Raw genomic sequence first — 25,143 nt, 5'->3', positions numbered from 1 at the left:
AGACAGGTGAAGTGACATGCATTTACGAGATTCCGAGTGTCTTTTCCTCTGCACGCATTGACTTGTACGCGTCGATCCACCACTTATGAATAGGTTTATCTCCCTTCCACGTCCCATCAGGCCCTAGCTCATCCCATGGCTTGGGACTGAGAATGTAATGAACGTTCTTGACCTTGTCATCACGCCATATAGCTCCGTGCACGCTTGGATCCCGCATCGTCTTCAAGGCGTTGTAGATATACGGTAACGCTACCCAACGACCTTTGAAGACATCCGCCAAGAGGTCCTGATCTGGGAATTGATAGTCGAGACCAGCCTCATTCATCTTTGTGACGATCTGATCGAAAATGACTTTCGATGGGTTCATGACTAAGAGTCCGCTGTTGAGCTTGCCCAAGCCTGTTGAGTTATCTGCTCCAGTAGTTTGTGCTGTGTCCGGTGAAACGTGCTGGGTTGTCAGGGCGCAATTCTCAGGTTTCCAATTCGGCGGATAGTGCGGCTTTCGTAGTGGATTACAAGTGCATGCATGACAAGCAGCAAAGACCCTTTTGCTGCGCTCTGTATCTTCAGATCCGCTTAATAACGGGGAATCGAGATCAAGGTCCATGAGCTCATCCATGCTCTGGAGAGGAAGCATATCCGAGTCAAGCAGGACTATTCGTGAGTAGTCTGTGAGTGAGAAGGCGATCAGCTTCGTCCAGCACTCGTTGAATCGTGGATCATCGATGTATTCCTTTGCTGTTGTTGGAGCGAGTCGTCGTACTTGGAGGGTTGCTATACCCCGGCGCTTAAGAGACTCGACGCTGGCTTGAGATAATGTGCTGGTGTATAGAACCAGCAGCGGGTACTCTGACTTGACGCATCTCAGACGATAGTTGAGCGTCAGCACGCCCTTGAGATAATCATCATTCGTTACCAACGTTGCCCAGACTGGATGATAGTCAGTCAATGAAATGGGGAAGTCCGACCATACGTTCAAGCAATCACCGACCTTTTGAGGGTAGAGTTGCAGTATTCTCAGAAACCATTGTAACCGGGATAAATTAGAGATCTCCGAAAGTGAATACAAATTAAAGAGCTTCGACAGAAAAGATCAATTGCTCATCGGTCCAGGGAAGAACCCTCATGTTATTGAATTGCGGCCGCGTGTTCTTTTATAACCCAGCGTCGGCAGTTCGTTAGAGTTTATTGCGCAAACTTAGTACACACGGCTGCCTCGGACGGCAATCGGAGTGGCTTGTTTCTATGGCGATCTCGTACCAAAAGCTGGAACTAACTCCACATCCTTTATGCACCTTTTCCCAAAGTTGGTATTTCCATGTCTAACATTGTCTCAGTGGCAGGAAATGGCGCAGCTGAAAGATGCGCTATTGGAGATTATCTCTTGGCAATCTTTCACCGGTCAGTAGATGCTGCTTGGCATCGGGAAGAGCTGACGTTCGATGTGATCCATAACCGGTTTGCTCTGATGTTTGCAATCAGTGCTGTACCGGAATACCTGTTTTGCAATGTCGGCCATGGCTTTTCCGTAGTAAGGCCGCTGACTAATCTACTTGAATATCACTTCCTTCACCATGCGTGCTTATCCTTTGGTTCATGCCTAGTTATACCCCGCCCAAGCATCCTCACAACCACATAACAAGCTACACAACGCACCTCATGACGTCGGAAAATAGGCAGCATGGTGGAAACACAGGCAATAGATGATATCGCTGTCTACGAACTTCATAGTGGTACTGGAGATGGCGCAGATATGGTTTTTGGATTTAATGGCTGTTTAGTTTCTGTCTCTATATTTCCTAGCAACGGATCGTCCTCAAAAGACACGCAAGAACACAAAGATCGTCCTCTACAGGACCATTTTATTGATGTCATAGAGAAAGCTACCGCGTGTCAGGACGACGACGAGTATGAGGAGCTTGTGGATGAGGCCCTTGCTGTGATTCTTGACGCTGGGAGATCTCTTTTTCATCAGCTGATATCTTCGCAAGATGAACAGGCTTTGAGCAAATCTCTATATCATTACCTATTTCCTCCTTCCTTTCACTTCCGTTTGGAGGCCCCTGCTCCTACAAGCAGTGTCTCTCTCAAAACTATCGACTCCAGCGAAGCATATACCACTATCGATATTGATTCTGGCTTTGACCAAAGCATAGACGAAGATTTAGAACTCAACCCCGATATACCTCATTTTACGCCCGAGGATATCTCCGTGACCGAGGTATTTATACATGGTGCTGGCACTATTACGGCTGCTGTTCAAGTGCAAGGCCGAGCCATGTTCTGCAAGTCGCGTGGTAGAGCAGGTGGACTCTTTGGTACCAGCGAGGCGCAAGAACTCAAACGTCTTAGCGAGATGCTGAAAGTCTTCCCACCAAAAGCAATAAAGGTGCCTCAACTTCTCGGGTATATCCACCACAAAGACACCCAGCAGATCCTGGGATTCCTTCGGCAGTGGGTGCCTGGACGCAGACTCAGCGATGTCATTGCCGCTGCTGCAGCCGAGAAACGACAGAAATGGGCATGCCAGATCCGACAATCTATAGAGCTTCTTCACCAGAATGGATTGGTGTGGGGAGATGGAAAGCCTAGCAACATTGTTATCGACGATAAGGAGGATGCCTGGCTGATTGATTTCGGGGGCGGATACACACGAGGATGGGTTGGCGAGGAGATAGCTGAAACAAGACAAGGAGATGAGCAAGCATTACGAAAGATCACCGAATTGCTAAGCGGAGGCGAGGATATGTCTTCAGACCCATAGGCAATCAAAGATCCGCAGGAGGTACGGAGCTTTCATGGTGTCAAGGTTTGATAGTGCAGATCAACGGTAGTTCCTGGCACCCGTACCACTGGGACTCGACGGGCGCTAGGATGATATCCACATTGATTCTTAACGAAAGCCCTCTTCAGAGTCCGAATGAAAGTTAGCGCAGAAATAATGGAGTTGCACACAGCCAATGTCTTCCATTGCAAAAAAAGGTAGCCCCTCGCCTAAAGGAAGTGTGAGAATGGCATCTCGAAGGTAAACTGCTGAGCCTCCTGGCACACGTTGTTTTGATGCGCGGGTACCGAATGGCTTACAGCTCAGAAGCGGCATATCACCGAATGAGCCTCTTCTTTGCAACCCCCGGCTGCCTCCCGGAACACCACGGACCTCGAGCAGTTACTGCCTACTTCTCCTACCTGCATTTGCAGACGACATCCTCGGTAACAGCGGAATCATGCAGCTCCCTATTCGTCAGAGCATCACTATGACCGCCTTAATTGTTTCTACTGCGACGCTCTTCCTAAACACTCATGACGTATGTTTCAGCTGCATGGTCCCTCGGGTCCCACGGCCTGCGCTGGCGTATCAAATGGTATACTTTACGAAGCTACCGTAGGGCTAGCTATACATAGGTCAGTTATCAGTATCTCAGGCTGAGCGACAAGGCATAAACGGGGCTGGCGTTTGATCTGCATGCATGCGTCGGTACCTGACGGCCCAAGCTACATCTGCCGTTTCCGGGTATAATACAACAGCACCTATAGAGTTCCGCCTAGCAGGGGCCTTTGCCCTTCTAACGGGCCGCCGGATGAAACGTACAAAAACAGAGAAAACGTGCCGGCTAGCAGGTAACTTTAAGGACATCGATGTTGTATGGGAACAGGTGTTGTAACTCTTGGATGGCATCATTTTCAGTTACATGTACCTTGAACTCACACGTACTTCGTACAAAGACGCTGCCTTTGACTGGTATCTCTTAGAATCAACAAGTTTGTTAATTATATAGAGTTCCCCTAAGCTCCACTTCCCAATAAATGACCTATTGCTTTTCGTCTGATGAAATTTGCATTTTATAAACGCGGATCCAAATCTTATGTATCCATTATTTAACGTTGGGTGGGGTTCTCCGTTTCGTGTTCCTGAATACGGAATAGCAGCCCGGCATTTGCAGCAGTGGACCTGTCGGAATTCGGGGTCACATCAATAGGGCTCTAAAGTCTTACTTCAACCTTTAAATGCTACATCGTATAATTGCCCTCCTCGGACCCCGTCATCCCACATCGGCAGATTAAATTAAATGCAACGAAACAAACACTCTATACGTGCTGTCAAAGTATCACTGGCGTTTTTTTCTCGCTTAAATGGCTGTATATGGCTATAATAAGCGCTGTATCTGAGATGGATAAAGACATCGGACGATGGACCGCCTCCTTGGGATCGTCACCCTGGTCTATCGGCCCCGTCTATCCGGCTACTGAATCCCCCGTGGGGGCGGCTCTGCTCCCCTGTCGGCGTGTGTATGCGCCCAGAGCCTCAGCCTACTGCAAAACACGAGTGAAAGGCACGCGATGGACTTCGGTTCTCGGCCGTGGTCAACTTTAAATAGCATATCAGATCACCCACTTCACGCAGTCCGTGGCCTACACGTAGACGGATGACGCATGAAACTTTACTTGCTTAGCACTGAGGCAGCAGCCTCGGTTCAGGGGTTAGAGAAAATAGTTATATATTATATATCCCGGCCAAATCGTCCCAAGGTCGTCAGTGATATCATCGATAACAGAGTCTCTTAGATCTGTATCCGGGTTTTAGCTCGTCCTGATCACTCCCCAATCCACCTTCAACTCACCTCACTCCCTATCACCATGAGCTTCCGCTTCCCCTATCACGAAACTCCGTCGGAGAGCAGCTTCAACCGCGAGTTCAACGATGCAGAGAAAGGCCAGCACGATACTTCGGGAATGGCACTTGTACCACTGAGCAAAGTCTATGCATCCGACAAAGCGAATGGCCACCTTACAGCTTTCCCACCAACCCATGACGGTAACATGTCGTCTGTCACCCAATCGATGTCGTCTTTTCACAACTACAGCAAATCAGACTCCTCCTTACCAATTCTCCCCAAGCAGAAAACCACGCCGCCGCCTCCAAAGAAACAAGAACCCAGAAAAAGTACACTATTCTTCCTGTGGTTCAACACGTATAAGAAGTTGTTCATTTTCGTTGTAACTCTCAACCTTGTTGGTATTATCCTTACCAGTGTCGGCCAGTTCCAATATGCGCAGGACCATCTTGGTTCTATGGTTCTGGGAAACTTGCTTTTTGCTATCTTGATGCGAAATGAGTTGTTTTTCCGAATACTATATATGGCCTTCATCTACGGACTGAGAAGTGTATGTAATTACTAATGTACGTGGATTGAGAGGCTAACGTCGAACAGTGGGCGCCGCTGAGAATGAAGTTGATGGCAGCTTCGTTTCTGCAACATGTTGGAGGTGTACACTCGGGTTGTGCACTCTCCGGTACTGCGTAAGAAGCCCTCATCCTCATCCATGACCTAGACTGACATATTGTAGTTGGCTAGTGTATTATATCATCCAGATTCTCAGTCACCGCAGCATTCGTGAACCCGCTGTTCTCATCACTGGGATAGTCACCGTTGTCTTTATTATAACATCCGTGCTGAGCGCAATCCCGTGGGTTCGAAAGTGAGTCCAAGCCTGTTCCGCCGGACGTATTGTACTGACATCCCGCCTCAGTAATCATCACAATATCTTTGAGAGATACCACCGATTCGCTGGCTGGCTAGGCTTGGCTGTAAGTCATCAATCATCGTTTTTTTCTGTTCACCGTATTGACTGGGGTATAGGCGACCTGGTCTTTTGTCGTTTTGAGCAACTCCTACGATGCCAACAGTGGTAAAGACAATTCCAATGCGCAGTCCTTGATTACTACAGAAAACATCTGGTTTACCATTTTCATGACGATCTTGTAAGAGGCCCCAGTTTGCCAGCCTACCAAAAAGAATAACTACTGAAACTTGCATTGTTCAGGATCGCTCTCCCATGGGTCATAATTCGACAGGTCCCCGTCGAGGTAGAGATACCATCGTCCAAGGTTGCCGTCCTCCGGTTTGACAGGGGAATGCAGCAAGGGCTTCTTGGACGCATCGGCCGTTCCGCTTTGATGGAATACCACGCTTTCGGTATCATCAGCGAAGGACGCCATTCTCCATATCATTACATGGTTTGTGGTGTCCAAGGTGATTTCACCAAGAGCCTTGTTGCGAACCCACCTACAAAGATCTGGACACGAGAATTGAAATTCGGTATGGGCTACTTGCTAGGTAACTTGTGTTATCGACTGTACTGACACTTTGTAGCCGGAATCGGACACGCTTCTGCCATGTTCAACAGGGGTATTCGCGTCTGTACGGGCACAGGTATTGGTGCCGCTCTATCAACATGCATCCAAAGCAAAAACTGGTACGTATTACCACGATTCCAACCAGCTGATCTATGATTAATCCTCTGCTCAAGGTTTCTCATCTGGATCGGCTCCGACCAGCTAAATACGTTTGGATCGACAATTTCACGGCTCATCCACGACAATATCGAGCCTGATCGAATGATTTTATGGGACACCAAGGAACGCGGCGGCCGACCAGATACAATGCAGCTACTGAGAGATACCTGGAACAATTTCGGTGCCGAGGTCATCTTCATCACGTCCAACATGAAGGGGAATGATGAAATGATGCAAGGATGCCGTGAAGGTTTGTACAACCCTATTCTGAGCGTCTGGTGAGTTTCGCTGACAGTTAGTGATTGGTACAGAGGGAATGCACGCTTTCGGCACACTCTGGGACTTCTGAGCTTTCCATCCCACCATAATGCATTTTAATGCCTCAACACTGATCATGTATTTGATGTTTCATTTTAGTCTGACTAACACAGCTCTTTTATGGTATTCTCCTTTGTTCGAACCTTTTTATTTGTTGGAGGTTGCTTGTCGGGTACTTTCTGGAATTTTATGCATAACACGCACGCCTTTATGTGAATAATTACAATATACATACATAGATATCGGACTAGGGATAGAACTTGTGGCTGAGAGCTTAAATCAGCCGAGAGAACTTAGATATAAAGGATGCTAATATAACTGCATATGTTGCCATTTCCACTGTGAATGGAACCAGCCTTCCCAATATGTCTTTGCAACTCGTTAAAGGTGTTCTCTTGTCGTTGCCAGCCTCTGTCTGTTCACTTTCTACATTCCCTCAATTGCTAACCCCTTGAAGGATCGGATCCTTAGGAATTAATGCCGTCCGAAAGTGCCGATTACAAGGACAGATAAAGTAGCCCTTTTGGCACTGGTAATAAAGCCCTGGACTTTTTTATCTCACCTAGCAGTCATCTAGCAGCGCAATTCAACGATAACTCGGTGCGACACCAGATCTATTGAAGCTTGTTATCCGATTCTATAAATACAAGACGTTCGCGGTTAATCCCATTCTTTAAGTCCTCCCGAATCTTGTCAATTTTCTCTTTGTTCTTATCCATTAACTCCTTCTCCTCCCTCCTCTCATCTTCCGTCAATGGCGGAGGGAGTATTCCCTCTGGCGGATTATACCACTGCTCTTCAGGCACTTTCGTCCCATCGACACCACGCCAGAACTTTTCGACTTCTGGGTCATAAGGGAGACGATCAATAAGGGCTTTGATAAGTGCAGGCCGGAGAGGGACGGCGTAGTGAATGTTGCGATCAGCATCAAGGAAGCGGAAAACTCCGTCTTTGCCGAGGTCTACTAGACCCATCAGATCAGGATCGCGATCCATGTTGCGTAGAATGTCGCTTATTTCTTTTTGCTCTGGGGAGAGGTCTTTGTAGGCGATGCCCTCTTCGCTGCTGCAGCATGTTGCTCCAGGATTGGTTGATTCGTGAATCTCCGTGCTGGGTTGAGACATGATCTGTGGAAACTTGATGAAAGGGAAAAAGTCAAAAGTGAAAGCTGTCTTGACCTTGAGCATGAGATTCTAGATGCAACGAGTGGGGTCGGTCTTGTTGATTATATGGGCCATGCTGCATCGTTCAGGTCGACATGTGATAAGTGTCGTCTAATCCCTGTTATAGAAACAACCAACAATCAACTAACCAGCAATAGGAAGAAAATGGCACGATCTAATAACATAATATGTTGGTTGCCACGCGCAACTCTCAAAAGTTCCATTGCCAAAATCCCGAATCTGTCGATTTCTAGTCAAATAGTCTCAAAAATGGTTGTTTGTGCAGCCAAAACGCCGCAAGGTTTTGATGCCCCCTTGAATTCCAACCAAGTAGATGTCAGGTTCAAATGCACCTGCCCCTCTTGAAAACCGCCCCAGTAAGTCCAGCACACACATGACAATGAGAGTACTGAGAGCAAAGCCCCGGACCAAAGCAAGGAGGGTGAGAACATCTATTTCCATAACCTCGAGTTTCCAGATCTCTCTTGTTGGGAGTCGTCTGCTCGTCGTCAGGCTGTGTCTCACTCTTCTCCAAATCCGTGAGCAAGTCGAGCACTTCCTTGCTCATTTTCTCATCTGTAGCCAAGACAATTTTCTCATCGACTTCAATGACAAAGCCTCCGTATTTGGGCAGGAGAACTCCTCCGAATTGAGGGGCAGCATGTAACTCGTCCCAGTTGGTGACCCAGACCGCATCAGCGGGAATTTCGACGTTGTACTTGGCACTAACCATGTTACCGGCGACCAAGGTAGTTAAGAGGGATGAAACTATAGCACACCGGTCAGTGTTTGGGGACTTCACTACAAGAGAGAGTTATAAACGAACTCGGTTTCATTTTGATAGCTTGATGGTAAGTCGGGCCTATTATTCTGTAATACAAAAGGCTGAAAAAATAATTGGGAGGCTGTATTGACATTTGGCAAGATCATGTCCACCAAGCAGTACTTATAGATCAAGAAGATTCACTATCACATGACGGGTAACTGTGCCTCTTTGAACAGATTACGATGAATCCTACAGCAATGCTAGCCAGGAAAGCAACTGCCATAAAAGAGACAGTCAATTACATAAAATGGTCTGTTATCTGCATGTTGGTTGTACAGGAACTGATACGATTGAAGCATTCGGCGTCTCAACGAGAAGCTGTCAGCGCCCAGTTAAAGGTAATGATATAAGCAAGGGTTTCACTGTGCCACGATCGAACAGATACCTGGGCTAACCGAGTAACGAGTTCCTGGTTAGGGAGAACTGCTATGGAGCCAAGATTTCTAGACCAACTAAGACCCCTGGCTTTACAATGCTCTTCCATTCCTGCAGGAATGGCATATTGAAGTCTCCACAGTGGCCATTGAAGGACCAACAAAAGCCGCATTCAACATTCTCGACAAGCATGTGAAGCCTTGGAGGAATGCTCGCTGTATGAAAGGCCAGAAACAATTTTTATTTATTGTTCTCCGGTTTAGGGAACGTTATTCTTGCACTCCTTATAGATATAAATGATGAGTAAGCTATCGACTCACATGCATGAGGAGCCAAACACTACACCAATGGTACGTTATATTCTGAATTTCATTAATGTATCCCCAAGTATGATGCGTCAGTAATACATAATGTGCGTCTTACTGTTGTATTAGCTTTCTGGTTCAAATTCTTTTTGAACCAACTGATGTGTCTCATCCATGCAGTGCCCGCCAAGGCTCAGACAAGCTGCACACACATCAAAGTTCCCACCATTACAAACTGAACAGCCTAAATGAGTCTGTCCAGAAATATTTAACCAGCATATGTCACAGTAGAATCCCGTCTCTAGCCCCTGGTCCTGGACAGCCTCCCCGTCATGTGCGTCAGTTCCCAGGTCTCGATGCCCATCTGTTCCGGACAGTAGTTTCGCAACTGCATCGTAGTTGCGGCTTGCCCACCACGCCGCCGTCCTGCCGAACTTATCGCTGGATTTCACGTTTACAGCTCCTGTATTAATAAGTGCCCTAATGATGCCAATACCACCATATCTCGCTGCAACGGACAAGAGCGTCGAGCCCCAGTGGTCAGCCTCGTCAAGCTTTTGCGGCTGGGATGACGCTATAATTAGTTTGGCAACCCCAAGATGTCTTGATATACAGGCATGATGTAAAGTAATACGACCAATATTGTCTTTAGAGGCGACATCAGCTCCGTGTTGTATAAGAAGCTGTGTTACTCGCAAATGCCCCATCGTGGAGGAATAATGAAGTGGCATCACTCCAGAAGCTGATTTGATATCCACGTCAGCACCATTCTTAATGAGATTCTCCACCATGTCTGTAGAACCGATTAATGAAGCCATATGGAGTGGCGAGTCTCCATCTTCGTCGCAGGCGTTCACATCAGCGCCGCTTTGGAGTAATAGTTCCAGTATCTGGCGATAAGTTGAGCGAGGGAAATCAGGCGATTCAGTAGCTTCTTTTGCGTCGAAATCGCTTGAGAATTCACGATAACCACCATAGGAGGCAGCCAGAAGCAATGGCTGGGCTTCCGTCGGACTACATCCCTTGCTGATCAGAGCTTTCACTGTATTGAGATGTCCATTACCAGCCGCCACAGAAAGTAATGAGAACATCCGGCCGTCGAGTTGAATCCCATCGAGTTCCGCACCTTCGTCTATCAGTAACCCGGCAAGTTCTGACTGGTTGTTCCACACAGCGAGAAGAAGCGGGCGGCAATCATTGGCCAAAACTTGATTGACATCCGCACCCCTGTGGATAAGAAGCTTGGCTAATTCAACATGTCCTCTGCTAGAAGCCATCGAGAGTGGTGTGAAGCCATCTGCTGTTTCGTGTGATATATCAGCTCCACTATCAATAAGCTGCTGAGCCACTTCTGTATTGCCACTCATTGAAGCTAGGTTAAGGGGTGTTTGTCTCTCATCGTCAACCACTGAAACATGGGCGCCTCTCGAAATAAGAAGTTCTGTAATTTCGTTGCTCCCATTCTCCACACTGATGTGCAGTGGTACTTGGCCATCTAGGCATCTGGCATTGATGTCTGCACCATTGTCAACCAGTAATTCAACGATATCCTTACTTCCGACAAAGCAAGCCCAGAACAACGGGGTGCGATTGGCAAACGATCGATCCTCCATATCGAAGCTTCCTTCTCGTATGAGGTGCGCCACAGCGTGTGTGAGTCCACTGCCGACTGCAAGTACAAATGGGCTTATTGAACTGTCTTGAAAATCAGGGTCATCACCTAGCAGCTCGGTCTCCATGAACTCTTTCACAATGGGCCAGTTCTCGTTGCGGCTATCGAGGAAAGCAATGATTGCCTGTTGTAACTCCAGGTCAACAGCCTTAGCGTCTCGGCAATGCGGCAAAACTTCATCCACAGCATAAAATATGAAGTGCTTTGCTAATTTCTTTTTGTTATTTATCTTTATTCTTTCAAAAGCCCCAGGGAGGTTTATGAAATAAAGACAATATTTTGCTAGAGTAATATTGTGAAAGTTTCTATTGGCGGTGCGGAGTTTCTCATTTGAGAACAAAGTACTAGTGCCGGGAAAGGTCTTGAGGAGGAGGTATTCTTTGACAGAGAAGTGCGACAAGTGAACCTCTTGATAACCAACAGATTCATCTTCGGATTCTGGAATACGTTTGGGATGCTCGACATTCCCGGATGAAGAAACGTGCCGGACTTCAATCAGTGATCCACAAAGCTCTAGGATCATACTGTCGACATAGTCCTGGTCGACACAATCTGGCATCTCATCGAAAGGGAACTCGTCCATGTCATCTGTTATGAGGACGGCTTCAGTAATCTCGTACACTGTCAACGGTCTGGCCGGGAACGCGGTCCATCGTAGCAGTGAAAGTGCTCGATCTTTATCCGAGTCCCCCATTGAGTTGATCCTATTCCATTCCCGGTCGTAGAGACTATCAAGACCAGATGGAGTCTCATCAATCTCCCGTTCAAGTTGCTTTCTGCTCCGTCCCTTTCTCAGAGACCCTTCTTGCAGCTTGACCCACTGGAACTGACCCTCGCTTCTGTTTTTCATCTTTTGAGCAATAGAGGCTCTCGTTGCTTCATCTGTATTTGGCAACTTTGCTCTGACCATTTGAGACGAGTATGCCATTAGATCTGGCCCAACATCCTCTGGAATGATGGTATATTCAGTGCATCCGGTGAAATCTGAAAGGCCTTGCTGAATGAGGGGGTCGCCACGACTTGACATGAGGATTTTGGCTGTAGTATTCGTAATAGCTATTCGCAACTCCTGAAGAAAATGAGGAACGGACTTTCTGTCTGTATTGGCCATCCCAGTGCATTCATCTAACCCATCCAGAACAAGAACGCAGCCTGGAGCGCCCACGATAACTTCGCGGAAAGCTCGCAGTATGGTTGCCTGGCTCGCCATTGGCTCATGCTGCGATAGCCGGACCGTGGCCACGATGTCTCGGGCCAGTGAGCTGCGTTGGATCAATATAGTCAGCCATGCTCGGATGGCTGAGAAAGGATCGTCCCGGCCAGCATATCTTGACGATAAGAAGAAGTACGCAATGGGCTCTTGTGCTGTTCTTTCGAGCTCTTGAACAATTCTGGCGCAAAGGACTGTTTTCCCAAACCCAGCTGGGCCTTTGATCCAGAGTAATTTGGACGAGGAAGAAGGCTTCTGCCACTCTAGGAACTCATCGCGATGGAGAATCCATTCGCATGTTTTTTCAACACGCTTGTCGTTTGAGTCGTTAAACACATCATTTAGCGGCGGAGCTGCTAGCCACACGTGTAAATCACGTATTCTATCAGCTAATTCATGTTAGCCTGGCCAGTGAGTCCTGATAAGCAAAGCACTTACCCTCCATCTCCTCCTCTATCTTCTGTAGCAGCTCCCGAATCTCGACAGCATATGGTTGCTCGCCCGAGTTTAACGATAGATCCTTGAAGCTCGGAGTTCGTGTCAAGGCGTTCGCGCGCGTCGTATCGAGGGAAATAACGTTAAAGAGATCTGATACAAGCCCTGCAAGTGCTTGGACATGGCTTGTCTGCTTCAGCTTTCCGCGTAGTGCCCATGCCGTCTTTTGCCACCTGGAGATCTTAGAGCCATTCGATGACACATCTCCCGACATTGGAAACGACGGAGTTTTCTGAAGGCCCTTGGGGCCCGAGGGTTCATTCAAATTCGTGGAGAAATCCTTGATGCTGTTCAGCAGACCCTGGACCACAGCATACGTGCGCGGGTTATCAAGATCCGGGTGATGTGTGTCCGAGAGCTTGCCCTTACTGATGCCGACACCGTCACCCCATCGCTCGAAGAGATGCATGGTCGCATTGAGCTGGGCGTCGAGCTGTCGCGAGTCGCGGTCAGCGGTTCTGTATGAGTCAATCCGCTGCATAACATCCATGCAAGTGCTGAAGAGGCCGACAAGGCCAACTGCGAGTCCGACTGGCTCCATGATATCTTTCTTCCGCAGCCAAAGACGTCAAACAAGTTAAACAGTTATGTTCGCTGTGATGTAGCAACGCGATGTTTCTTTATTGTCGTGCTTACGCGTGGGGTATGCCTGGTGAGGCTGAGACAGGAGTAAGCCCAGTTCAGCCGCAATGCTGGGGGGGGGTTGAAAATCGATGATTTAACCAATAAAGTCGAGGAGTCTTATGCAAGTTCTCGGTCGTGTGACATCTTTACAGCATTCAGCACCCTTGAAGTGCTTTCATCACTCATATTTCATGCATTGTGCTTTTTAGACTAATATGGACCTGGCATTACGCCCAATCCCTGGATTGAAGCCGACTGCGCTCCATACTACAAGCATGCCACTAATTTGTCGTGGTTTTTATATACTCACATCAGGTGGTCGATAGCGATCAGTGTCTTGGCTTTTACTCGGTGGGTTTGCCTAGTCGATTTTTAAGAAACCAATCAATATGTGTGCGCACTCTAGGGCAACCAGCTAAGAGATGATCTCAACTCAGCCATCGGCAATGGTAAAATATGGTCCCTCCCATTCCTCTGGACACCAATGCTAAAAACGTCTCGGGCCCAATCCTGGCTGTCATCGTCAGCGTGCTACCCCAGCTTCAAGGAAGTCAAGAACGATCCTCTCTATACATCCTTGGCTTCATCATTGCGCATCTCCTACTTGTCTGGTGTGTAATTGGTTTTGTGTTTCCCGGTAGTTTAACGTGTTTATTGTACCTGAGCGCCGAGATGACTGGAAGCAGCCATATGCTCCCAATGCGCTTCGAGGGACAACTGAGAATGCAGATGCGACAACAGCAGAGACTGGTATGTCCAGTGAAGATGCCGTCTTGTCGAATAAGGGTGTTCAGTAAGGTGCATTTTCTCGGCAGCATAATGATTGATGATTGGGCTAAGAACAGTTCCAATCCGGTCGCTAGCAGTACAAAAGGCAGTCAACCGCCAAGTCTTTGACTAAAGTAGTTGTGTTTCCCTTACTAACTGCTCTGATTCTGCCCTTGATACCATCAAGGTTGATGCTCCGAAAGTGGGAGACAAAGCCCTTATCGCCCTATGCCCCTGTCCTAGATCTTCTCAAACAAGTCGGGGTAGTGAACCGAACTGATAAGCGGCCGACTTCGGGGATCCCCTTGCCTATTCGAGCAACCCATCTCAACGGTGTATCTCTTATCTCGGTAAGCCCGGAGAACATGCATTGCGCTACACAATAAGCTTGTTTGTTCGTCAACTCTAATTAATGTTTATCCAGAAAACCGGTACACCCGGTGGGCTGGGAACTAGTTTGCCCCCACCGCTAAAGAAAAATACAGTTAAATAGTTGCTTGGCAGTGACTCGGCCATGATAGCATCGCGAGGCATTATTTCTTTACGTATTGCCAAGCATGGTCGGTTAGATTAACCTTGACAGAGAGTCGGCCTGAATTGATATATCAAGGCCGTAAGATAAGAATGGCAGCTCGCGAAGTTATTTAAAGGAGACTGTGTCCCTGTGACACTATGTTCTACCAGATTTTTCAAATTCACCTGACTCTGTATCGAAAATGAGAACTTTTACTGTTCTATGGTCTCTAACGAGCCTGCATGGGTTACTTGCCCATGCAGTGCCCCTCAACTCCCCTTCTGTCAAGTTCATATCTCCCTCCAAAGTCAGCCCCGGCAGCGCACAAAACGTTGTTGTTGAGTACAGCGGCGATGTCGATGGACACTTGACCCTGAGTTATGGCGCATGCGGGGATGAGACAATTGTCTCAGAGACTGTGCATCATATCGGGTCGACGCACGTTGGCCAGCATCCTTTAGCAAAGCGCCATGTAGATCACCAGGACAAGCGGCCAACACGATTTGTCTGGCTGACATCGGACAATATCTCGAGCGGCTGCCTCAGTGCCTTCTTGGACGGAGAACTTATCGGCCAGTCTGATGAGCTCGACGTTGTCAAGCGCCTTGCGCGCCGAGGCGAAAAGAAAAAGTCGTTTGCGGACGTTGCTGGTGACGACAGTCTGTGGTTCGATGGCGTTGCGTATCTCAAGCAGAAGCAACCTGATGACTGTTTTGTCACCGCCACAAAGAACAAGACCTTTGGGATTTTGGGTGGTGGCATGTCTGGACTTTTAACTTCTGTAAGTAAAATGCCTTTTGCAGTTGAACGCAAAGCTAACTGTGCATTTCTAAGCTTATCCTTGACTCTGTCGGCATCCACAACTGGAAGATCCTCGAGTCATCCGAAAGAATTGGTGGTCGCGTTAGAACTGTCTACTTGAACGGTACCTCCCCAGAAGACGGCCAATACCATGAACTTGGGCCCATGAGATTTCCTTACGAGCTCACGGACTCGGAGACCAACGAGACATTTCCTTTCATGGACCAACGAATGATCTTCCAGCTAGCTGACGTTCTCAACGGAATGAACGCAGGTAACAAGTCGCTTCAAGTTGAGTTCTGGGACTGGATCCAAAGTTCGCCAAATACACCTGTCGATACGCCTTTCAGACGCCCAGATGGTTCATGGCCTACCAAGGCTGAAGTGGCGAGTGACCCAGCATACAAAAACCCGCCTGTGTACCATAATGCGACAGCCGCTGAGGAAGCTATCGAGGCTTTGGATGACTTCAAAGGTCTTACTCCGGAGCGCATTCGTATGTCTGCCACCAATATCTTCAAAGCGTACAAGCAAGCCAAAGAAGATGGAGGGTTTGATTACTCCGAGGTTTCCTACCTTCGAGATGTGATCAAGGCAGACCTCAACACAACAGATGAAGTCACGCCCTCGCATATCTACTGGCCTATGTGGGAATACGAAACCATTTACTTCCTCGCTAGTAAATGGGTCACCATCAAAGGAGGGCTGAGCCGATTACCTGCTGCATTTGAGCCGCACATCAAAGACAGAGTTCAGTACAACGCCAAAATCAACGGCCTGCACTACAACGAGAACAAAACTCTATCTGTCTCTTGGAAGCCCACTGGCTCCGAGCCATTCAGCACGCCGAACAATGTCGAGAACTTTGACTATGTTCTTAACAGCGTACCGCTCAACTTGATGAAGTTTTGGAAGATGCCACGATACTCAAGCCTTCTCAAGCGCGCCATCGATAGGACCTTGTTTGCCAACGCTTGCAAGGTTGCTGTTCAGTTCAAGACGCGCTTCTGGGAACATCTTGATCGCCCTATCTTTGGCGGCTGTACTCGTATCACCAGCCCTCAGCTAGGCCAGGTCTGTTATCCTTCGTGGAATATCAACTCAACAGGCCCTGGAACAATGATGGCATCTTATCTGTCCGACTACGAAGCAACAGTCGCGTGCGCCATGTCCGAGGAGGAACATCTAGCCTACATAAAAAACGCCCTGATCGAAATCCACGGCGATGTAGTCGAAGAAAACTGGGTGGGTACATACAAACGTCATTGTTGGGAAAATGATGAGCATCATGCTGGTGCTTTTACGATGCAGATCTTTGCGCAGCAGCATTTATATCTCCCTGCGTTTTACCAGACGGAGTTCAATACTGTTTTCATTGGAGAGGCAGCCACTTTTACGCATACTTGGATTTTCAGTGCGCTTGAGAGTGCGGTTAGAGGCAGTGTTCAGTTGTTGTTGGACTTGGGACTCGTTGATGAGGCGAAGCAGGTTACGCAGACATGGATGGCTCGCTGGATAGATGTCTAGGTAGCAGAGAAGGTATAATCGTTATGCCTCAGCTATCTGATAATAAATATCCCTCATACACCATTAAGATCCTGCCTTATGTTTGTTTGGTAATCTCGAGGGAGTCTTATCTTGTAGATCGACACCGAAGCTCCACCAGGACCCTGCTGGATGATGAAAGTCTCCGACCAGCCAATAGGCTATTTCACCGAATTTTGGTCCGGCCACTGCATCCTGCAGCATTAGGCGCTCACACAACGCGTAAGTTTCCGATGATCTGCACAAACTGACCGTGATGCAATGGCCTAGCTGTTGGCGAGTTTGCACAGATGCAGTACACAGTTATGTCTCAGGCAAACAGTCACAAACATCAAACGGTGGTAATTTCTGTAAGATATGTATTCATGCTAGACTACTAGAGTCATGGGAGTATCTAAAAGGTCATAGCTACAATCGTAGCTTCTATAGATGCGTCAAATCATGATAATAAGCAAAAGATTTGGTTCCAGCAAGCTAGAACAGAATGTCGAATGCCAGTTCGACCTTAGACAGCAGAGTCGGTCATGACTCCGTTCTCGCGCTCAGACTCGGAGTGAGACACCTTGATGTCATCGTCACTGCCGAAGCCATACTCACGAGCCTTCTCATGAACCTCGTGATCCTCCATAGGAGGAAGCTCCTTAGCGGCAGTGACGTAGCTCTTCTTCTCAGTGTAGCCCTTGGCGAAGATCAGATCAATTTCCTCGAGAGAGCGACCAGACGTCTCGGGGTAGAAGAAGTAAATGATGGGGAAGAAGATAGCGTTCATGGCAGCGAAGAAAGCGTAGGTTCCCCAGCCGTTGGTGCCAGTGCCATGAATCATGACGGGAGTGATCATGACGATGAAGAAGTTCCAGAGCCAGTTGGAGACGGTGGAGGTGGCGTTAGCCTTCGCGCGGGTCTTGAGAGGGTTGATCTCAGCGGGGTAGAGCCAAGGGAGGGGCAGCCAAGTGGCACCGAAGAACGCGATGTAAGTGAAGAGGCCGACGGCAGCACCTTTGGAAGCAGAGGCAGTACCGGGAATAAGCGCGCCGAAAGATAGAATCATCGACAAGCACTGGCCGACGGTTCCAATGAGGAAGAGCTTGCGGCGACCGACGCGCTCAACAGCGAACCAAGAGGTTGTAGCGAAGATGGAGTAGATGATCATGTTGACACCGCCGAGGAGGAGAGCCAGGTTGTGATCGGTACCGATGGACTTCTGGAAGAGAATGGGGAAGTAGTAGATGACAGCATTGCAGCCGGAGAGCTGCTGCATCATCTGAGAAGAGGCACCGAGAATGAGACGTCGGAAGTGCTGAGTCTTGCCGCCAGTGAAGAGAGCAGAGAAGGGAGTCTTGCCGCCCTTGTGACCAGCAGCAGCGATGGCCTTCTCAATGGTAGCCATCTGAGTGGTGACATCTTGGGAGTCACGGGGCTGGCCGTTGAGACCTGCTAGAATCGTTGATGCTTCTTCGCGACGGCCATGGGTGAGAAGCCAGCGAGGAGACTCAGGGAGCTTCATCATCATAACGAGGACGATAGTAGCGAAGACGACCTGGAAAGCGATGGGGAATCGCCAGACGAAGGGAGCGGGACCATAGGTACAGCCGTAGTCGATCCAGTAGGCGATCAACGTTCCGATGGCGACGTTGCCGCCCTCAATGCAGATGAGCTTGCCTCGGTTGTGAGACTCACTGCACTCGGCCTGGTAGGTAGGGATAGTCGATGTGTTGACTGAGACGTTAGCATCAATGCGCTCAATTCTGAGAATGGTGAGGTAACTTACTTCCGTTTCCAATACCGGTGATGCATCGTCCAATGATGAATTGCGCTGTAGCACCACCGCTTGGAGGAACAGCAGCGATCTGGATGATGACACCAATGATCATAACAATAGCACCGAGGAAGATGGACTTGCGGCGACCGAGACGGTCACCAAAGTTGAGGATGAAGAGAGCACCGAGGAAGCAGCCGACAGCGTAGATGGAGACGACGAAGCCTTCGTATGTCTCATCAAGAACCTGGGGGAAATCGTCTGTGAAAGCGGGAGCTGAAATGATACCGGACATGACACCTTGATCTACATGAAACACAGTCGTTAGTGATTGCTCAAACGCACAGATACCTGGGGATACGTACCATAACCGAAGAGAAGAAAGTCGGTGGTAGCGACTATAGTGATGAGTCTTTGAAGACCCTTACCGGTCTTGCCCCAGTAGTGCGGCACACCATGCTCGTTGTCGACGTGAACCATGATGACTGATTTCTTAGGACCAGCTCTTTGATGTTGGATAATAGTTCAGACTCGATCCCAAGTCCGGGAGATTCACGATCCTTTATAAGGACAATCAGCAACACCAACGCCAAGTAAACTCTGGAGTCTACGTGGATCACTTCACCAAAGGGAAACCCACAGTTCCCCAATGTTTTTTTCAGTTCATTGTCACAGCATACAGTGGAGACGAATTAAGAATGCAACTTGATAAGCCGAGAATGACTCGGGCCCAAAAACTTGGCACGGTGCAGAAACTTGGAGTACGCTGAGGAGAAACTCTGGTCCCTTGAACCGATAACCTTAGATAACCAGCACATGTGAAGGGGTCGCCCCCAGCCGAAAGAGATTTTTAGCCAGTAACTTATCATCGCGAATAACGTCACTTGGCGGGAGCTACGCTAAGCCAGGGGCCCCGCTGACGTAAAAAGGGAAAGGAAACACTGGGTCTACTAACAGAAAAGAGTGAGAGTTATCGGCGGTGGTAGATAGATAGAGGATAATGTTGATTTGAAAATTTTTAAATATGGGTAAAATGACGTTGGCGGAACAGATACGTCATAGGCGTTGGTGATCTTCACAATTTCCTAAAAGAGACAAGGACCCTTGGATCAAGATGCTCCATCCCTCGGCTCTTTATCCCTGTACGTGTGTGTGCCATTACATGACTAGATCAATCCCTCATACGAGTTGGAGAAATGACGATTTTTAAGGTGACGCTTTCTTACACCGCATTAATATGTTTTGAGGAAAGATTGTTTCCGTTGACAGATAGAGTTGGCCATCACTAACGGATCGTCAAGATGTGATCGGCACGTCGACAGAAGCAACATAACCGAAATGAGCACGGAGTCAGTTCTTGCGGAGTATCGTCTCAAAACTCCAGAAAAAACAACCCGAGAATAACCATAAGCATACATACTCCATACGGAGTAAGATTATATCACCCACCGCGAAAGTAAAGTCCCCCCTTTTCTCCAAGTTTTGTGCTGTCGTGATTTCTCAACCCGCGCCGAGAATAATTGGGGAATAGTGCCGAGGTGTGTGGGGTTTTAGTGGGTAAGCCTTCCGGATAAGATTTCTGCGCTAAATGTTCTCGCGGCAACGTCATAAATTTGTTCGGGCGGCTATTCCGTCACTCGTGGCGAAGATGGTATCGGGTAGGTCGCGGATTATTGTTGTTCAAGATGTAGAACCGCCTTGTGAGGCTATCGCCACTGCCTATCTCGAAGGAAAGAAAAAAATTCTAGAAGACTTTTAAGTTTTACTGATTCTCTATGGCTTAAGTTTGTAAAAACGCCGTGGCGATCGTTGAATCTGTAGGGTTCACAGTGTATCTGCAGAGAGCTCGATGTGAGACTGTGCATGTCACAAAAGGTCCCAGGATCGAATTACAACACAGGAAAAGACCAAATACCGCTTAAAGCACAAATAAAGTAAAATTAACTCAACAATAAGCACGCTGATCTCATGTCTCATCCCAGTAATGCCCAGAGCGATTGTCATCACGAGTTCTCTACAGGACCCTCATCGGTTATACAAATTGGGTCTTCCGTGGATATCTTGGCCTTTCTGATCTTCACTTCTCCCCAGTGTTTTTTTGTGATGAAAAGTGGTCAGCAGAGGACATATTACTGTAGCTGTATAGGCTTTACTTGGCGTGATTATGCGTGTGGGATGATTGTCATGTTGGCTGGCCACTTTATTCTGAGCTGAGAATTTCCCCGTGTTCACAAGCGGGAGATGGAGAAAACCTGGAGCAATGTGCTGAGTTCACCGCTGGCATAGGGTAGGCTTCGTTCATTGGGGTAAAACGCGTTATTACGCGTTGAGCCGCGTGCCCTTATCCAGGCTAGCTAGTTCCAGCAACAGGGTCTCTTGTTCTCGTCATATTGCAATCTCGGCAACTCAGCAAGCACTGCACATCTCAAGATAAGCTTAACAATTAAACATCAAATACCCTGTTCAACAAATTGACTTATGCGCGTTTATCGTCCTTTAAAAACAACTTATGCTGTTGATCTTGTCGTTTCCCAAGATCAACATGCCTCGTTACCTGATCGGGAAGTCTCCTCGTTCACGCGTGCAGAGTGAAATTGATGATTGGTCCGCGTCTTGAGACAACCGCCAAGAAGCCATCATGAAAGACTCCTCCGACGATAGCTGAGGCCAGATATAAACTGGGTATCAAGCATTGATAGCTCCGTGCCCTCGGGCCAAGACTTGTTCCGTCCCGCTTGATCCACAATCTTACAAGTTCCCGCTGTTGGTCTTGTTGCTTATCTTTCTTGGCTGGCTTGGAAGGGATTTTTGAAAGTGGTAAGCCGACGTTGGAGAAACTCCGCAATACGACCCCGCGAACGGCGACAGAGTTTATCCTGGATGCAGGAGCTGTGAAGATCAATGAATCTGCAGAGAACGGACCTTCCGACCGTAGGTATTTGCCTTGACGAGGCGTTGTGAGTATATCTTGGCGGTGCAGTATCAAACATGCCCGAAAACAACTCACCTTGCGTAGGGAGAAAGGATTACCCCGATGCGGCGGAGACTACACCGACTTGGAACTTAATTTTGACGACAGTCATGGGCTAGGCCCTGAGCAGTCTCGTCAAGAAATGGAACGTCCATACATGGCCATTATACACTCGTGACGATCAACCTGACTCTCGACTCCACGTAAATAGGTGCAGTGCATGGCATTTGCTCGAAAGTAGCTTTATTCGGAATGGGCAATATTATCAAAGGATTGTTGCAGTGTCTAGTTCGTCTCTATGCTTGACCCCAATGATTTCTTATACAGCCTGCCATCAATCCTTCTTCGCAGTCCACACCACAGCTCGGTGCAAGCTTTCTATGAACCATGAATTCTTATATGCCTCGTCAAAATGGCCCAGAGCAGTGTAGTACACTCTTCCCTTTCCGACTGTCTGAGTCCACGACAACGGAAAGCCGGCCGATTCAGCGCTCTCCTCGTTGTCACCCTGCACTGAAAGTAAGATTGTGCGGCCTTGGATGCGGGGGTGAGATCTGAAAGTATACACCTCATCAAACCACAGAAATTGCCCCGCTGGAAGTGACTCTGTCTTGACAGGACACGCATGAGCCTCTTCTGGTGCAGAGTCCGGACCCGGAAGAGACTCATATCCGTTGATGTAATGATCAGGGTTTTCGACAGCAAGAGTCATCCACTGTGGCGGTGGGTGACCATTGAAGACTTCGCCCAAGATCTTGGTATACCTGGCGTTTGTCTTTAGGCCGGATGTAGCAGCATGGATGCCTACAACGCCACCGCCATTCTCGACGAAATTCAACAACGAGGTTACTTCATCTTCAGTTAAATAATCGCCGGTGTTGTGTCCGAGAGCAACGACGTCGTAGTCTGAAAGAGAGAGCAGTTCTGTTGAGTTTTCAGTTGCGCTTACGGAGAATGGCAGTGAGTTGAAGGCTGAGATCAAGGCGGGAATGCAATCATGACGATATCCACAGGTTTTGGTGAGGAGTAATATTTTGATTGAGTTCGGTGCTGTCGATGCCATTTTTCTTAACAGATTTTGTAGATTTGAGAATAATTAACAGAGCTTCAAGGTAAGACGCGCAATATAATCATGAGCTGCCGGTCTATTAAATTATTGAAGGAGCCTCATTTGGCCATTAGTAAATGATGCTGACGGACGAATGAGATGATGCAATTGTGGAGTGAGTCATGCGCCGAGGTGCTGTGATTGGCGGATGAATTATGCTCCGTATTTGTTAATGCTGTCAGCATTCTCAAGTGTTGTCGCTCATTGGGATGATATACGAACAATGAGGCTCTCATTTCCAAATCGAGGAATACTAGTAGTAGTCGTAAGATTCTCCAACAAGAAACGAAAGAGATGCATTGATTACAAGTAGGTTTGGTCTTAGATAGTGCTAAGCATTGAGCCCAGGCTGCCGATTCAGTCTGACCAGCTATTTTATCAGCCTCAAGATAGGTAGCAATAGAGTATGATAAAAAAGTCTATTGCAAAATCATTTAAGTCTATATGCTATGCCTAAACGCGAACCAATTCTAATCTCAGTGCCTCTGATTAAGCTTCTACATCTATCTATAGGCGGCTAGTGAATGGGTTGGCCCTGGTAGAAGCTTCCTGGCCAAAGATCTCAGGATGATCAGCCTTGATCATATCGGCACCCTAGGAAAATGTCAGTGAAGTCACCAAGAACGGACAGAAAAAGATCTCACCTTCTCTCCAATCATGTAAACGGAGTTCTGGATGCGGCAGTCAGGAATGACTGGGATGACGGAGGCATCAGCAATGCGGAGGTTCTTGATGCCGTGAACACGGAGACGAGAGTCAACAACACCCTGCTGGATGTTCTTAGAGAGACGTGCAGTACCACAAGGGTCTGTAAATAATGTCAGTATAATGCTTTAGAATCAGAGGATTTACTTACGGAAACCAGTCTGGCTGCGGTCAAGGACAGCCCTCTTCATCTCCTCATCAGACTCAAGGGGCATTCTCCAAGGATACTCGCCTGTCACAATGTCCTTAAAGCCCTTGCCAGTGGTGAGAACATCATAAGTCCAGCGAACACCCTCACGCATAGCAAGGATATCGAGATCATTGCCGAAGAAGTTGAGGTTGATGTTGGGTTGGACAAGGGAATTGTTGCTGTTAAGTGTGACTTGACCTTCAGAAAGTGGACGGAGAAGGTCGACGATGACGGTCATGTAGTTACCCTTCTCAGGAACGGGGTAGTGCCATTGGAAAGCAGTGCTGAACATGCCAACAAAGTCGAGCTCGAAGTGAGGTTGGCCCTTGGGACCGAAGGGATCGAGGCCGCCATTTGCAGCCTTGGCTTCACGGTAGGATTGGTGCTGCTCGAGACGCTCATCAATACGGGGAAAGCCGACGAGTTCGAGGAGACCAGAGCTGACAGGGCCGGTCTTGTCGCGCTTGTACTGAGCGACAGCAGCGCTGTTGGCGGCACCGTCTCGAAGGATGTAGTCCTCCAGACCGAAGCCATCCTTGACTTGGAGAACGAAAGGAACGATAGGGTGGTCAAGAAGATGCTGGCCAACGTGAGGAGATTCGAGCTTGACGTTGATACCATTCTTCTGGAGTTCCTGGGCGGGACCAACACCAGAAAGCATGAGAAGCTTGGGGGTTTCGAAAACACCCTGAGACAGAATAACTTCCTTGCTGGCGAAGACGCTGAGCTCTCCCTTAGTGTCAGGATTGATGACAGTAACACCAAGACAAGTGTTGGTGCGAGGATCAATGATCAGCTCCTTGGACTGGACGCCATAGAGGATATTGACATTGGGCTTGTTCTTGAGATACAAGAAACTTCCCTGTCGCTGACCCCCATGGATCGTATCAACACAATGCGTAAGACCCCTCATCTCACCATCGTAAATATTCTCCGTCAAGACCTCACCCTTTGAGACCCACGCTTCAGTCAAAGCATCACGCCAAGGCTGCATCTCAGGAACAAGATCAGCATGCGCAATCTGAATAGGGCCCCCGGTGCCAATCTTTCCCAGCTCAGCGGGATAAAGCCCCTCTTCATCATGATAAGTCGCACACTTGCGAAGATACTCCACACAACCATCCCAGTTCCAGTCCTCGCCGCCAAAAGCCTCCCAGTCGTCAAAGGTAGGCTTCGAGCCGGGGATCCAGGTGAAGTAGTTGGCGCAGGACGAACCGCCGAGGACCTTTCCGCGGGTGTTGGGCTTTTCGATGCGCTCGTAGTCGTCACGCTTGATCATGGTGGACTTGTAGGCCCAGTCGTGCTTGCTGCCGCGCAAGTTGAAGGCCTTGGAGGGTGTGGTGATTTCGGGGATTTGGTGCGGGTTGGGGATGCCGGCTTCGACGATGAGGATGCGGACGTGGGGGTTTTCGGCGAGACGGCCTGCTACAGTGTTTCCTGCTGTGCCGCCGCCGACGATGATGAAGTCGTACTCATTTCCGTTTGCGACGAATGCCATCTTG

General features: G+C 48.3%; 10 protein-coding genes across 10 annotated transcripts; 3 read left to right on the top strand and 7 right to left on the bottom strand.

The window, feature by feature from the left end:
* Positions 1 to 22: 22 nt before the first annotated feature.
* Positions 23 to 1,028, bottom strand: FPRO_03963 (uncharacterized protein; the record flags this gene model as incomplete). The annotated part of the gene is made up of 2 exons (XM_031223929.1): positions 23 to 930; positions 992 to 1,028. The coding sequence occupies 2 exons, from the start codon at positions 1,026 to 1,028 to the stop codon at positions 23 to 25; spliced, it is 945 nt and encodes a 314-aa protein (XP_031089239.1).
* Positions 1,029 to 1,681: 653 nt separating this feature from the next.
* FPRO_03964 (uncharacterized protein) lies at positions 1,682 to 2,764 on the top strand (the record flags this gene model as incomplete). The annotated part of the gene is made up of 1 exon (XM_031223928.1): positions 1,682 to 2,764. The coding sequence occupies one exon, from the start codon at positions 1,682 to 1,684 to the stop codon at positions 2,762 to 2,764; it is 1,083 nt and encodes a 360-aa protein (XP_031089238.1).
* A 1,871-nt stretch (positions 2,765 to 4,635) lies between these two features.
* FPRO_03965 (uncharacterized protein) lies at positions 4,636 to 6,644 on the top strand (the record flags this gene model as incomplete). The annotated part of the gene is made up of 9 exons (XM_031223927.1): positions 4,636 to 5,163; positions 5,211 to 5,299; positions 5,347 to 5,478; positions 5,530 to 5,587; positions 5,640 to 5,761; positions 5,824 to 6,098; positions 6,153 to 6,255; positions 6,310 to 6,545; positions 6,607 to 6,644. The coding sequence occupies 9 exons, from the start codon at positions 4,636 to 4,638 to the stop codon at positions 6,642 to 6,644; spliced, it is 1,581 nt and encodes a 526-aa protein (XP_031089237.1).
* Positions 6,645 to 7,227: 583 nt separating this feature from the next.
* Positions 7,228 to 7,800, bottom strand: FPRO_03966 (uncharacterized protein; the record flags this gene model as incomplete). The annotated part of the gene is made up of 1 exon (XM_031223926.1): positions 7,228 to 7,800. One exon carries the CDS (start codon positions 7,798 to 7,800, stop codon positions 7,228 to 7,230), a length of 573 nt encoding a protein of 190 aa, XP_031089236.1.
* Positions 7,801 to 8,119: 319 nt separating this feature from the next.
* Positions 8,120 to 8,612, bottom strand: FPRO_03967 (uncharacterized protein; the record flags this gene model as incomplete). Its single annotated transcript, XM_031223924.1, has 2 exons — positions 8,120 to 8,544; positions 8,603 to 8,612. 2 exons carry the CDS (start codon positions 8,610 to 8,612, stop codon positions 8,120 to 8,122), a joined length of 435 nt encoding a protein of 144 aa, XP_031089235.1.
* A 795-nt stretch (positions 8,613 to 9,407) lies between these two features.
* On the bottom strand, positions 9,408 to 13,200 carry FPRO_03968 (uncharacterized protein; the record flags this gene model as incomplete). Its single annotated transcript, XM_031223923.1, has 2 exons — positions 9,408 to 12,553; positions 12,603 to 13,200. The coding sequence occupies 2 exons, from the start codon at positions 13,198 to 13,200 to the stop codon at positions 9,408 to 9,410; spliced, it is 3,744 nt and encodes a 1,247-aa protein (XP_031089234.1).
* A 1,567-nt stretch (positions 13,201 to 14,767) lies between these two features.
* Positions 14,768 to 16,893, top strand: FPRO_03969 (L-amino-acid oxidase; the record flags this gene model as incomplete). The annotated part of the gene is made up of 2 exons (XM_031223922.1): positions 14,768 to 15,346; positions 15,400 to 16,893. 2 exons carry the CDS (start codon positions 14,768 to 14,770, stop codon positions 16,891 to 16,893), a joined length of 2,073 nt encoding a protein of 690 aa, XP_031089233.1.
* Positions 16,894 to 17,416: 523 nt separating this feature from the next.
* On the bottom strand, positions 17,417 to 19,147 carry FPRO_03970 (uncharacterized protein; the record flags this gene model as incomplete). Its single annotated transcript, XM_031223921.1, has 3 exons — positions 17,417 to 18,627; positions 18,680 to 18,973; positions 19,033 to 19,147. 3 exons carry the CDS (start codon positions 19,145 to 19,147, stop codon positions 17,417 to 17,419), a joined length of 1,620 nt encoding a protein of 539 aa, XP_031089232.1.
* A 2,825-nt stretch (positions 19,148 to 21,972) lies between these two features.
* Positions 21,973 to 22,701, bottom strand: FPRO_03971 (uncharacterized protein; the record flags this gene model as incomplete). Its single annotated transcript, XM_031223920.1, has 1 exon — positions 21,973 to 22,701. The coding sequence occupies one exon, from the start codon at positions 22,699 to 22,701 to the stop codon at positions 21,973 to 21,975; it is 729 nt and encodes a 242-aa protein (XP_031089231.1).
* Positions 22,702 to 23,253: 552 nt separating this feature from the next.
* Positions 23,254 to 25,139, bottom strand: FPRO_03972 (uncharacterized protein; the record flags this gene model as incomplete). Its single annotated transcript, XM_031223919.1, has 3 exons — positions 23,254 to 23,340; positions 23,391 to 23,554; positions 23,603 to 25,139. 3 exons carry the CDS (start codon positions 25,137 to 25,139, stop codon positions 23,254 to 23,256), a joined length of 1,788 nt encoding a protein of 595 aa, XP_031089230.1.
* Between the last annotated feature and the right edge of the window lie 4 nt (positions 25,140 to 25,143).

The sequence above is a fragment of the Fusarium proliferatum genome (genome assembly GCF_900067095.1).
Source record: "Fusarium proliferatum ET1 genome assembly, contig: FPRO_scaffold014, whole genome shotgun sequence".
NCBI classification, from domain to species: Eukaryota; Fungi; Ascomycota; class Sordariomycetes; order Hypocreales; family Nectriaceae; genus Fusarium; species Fusarium proliferatum.
Note: the sequence above shows the minus strand (reverse complement) of the source record. Positions and strands in the feature narration are given on the sequence as shown.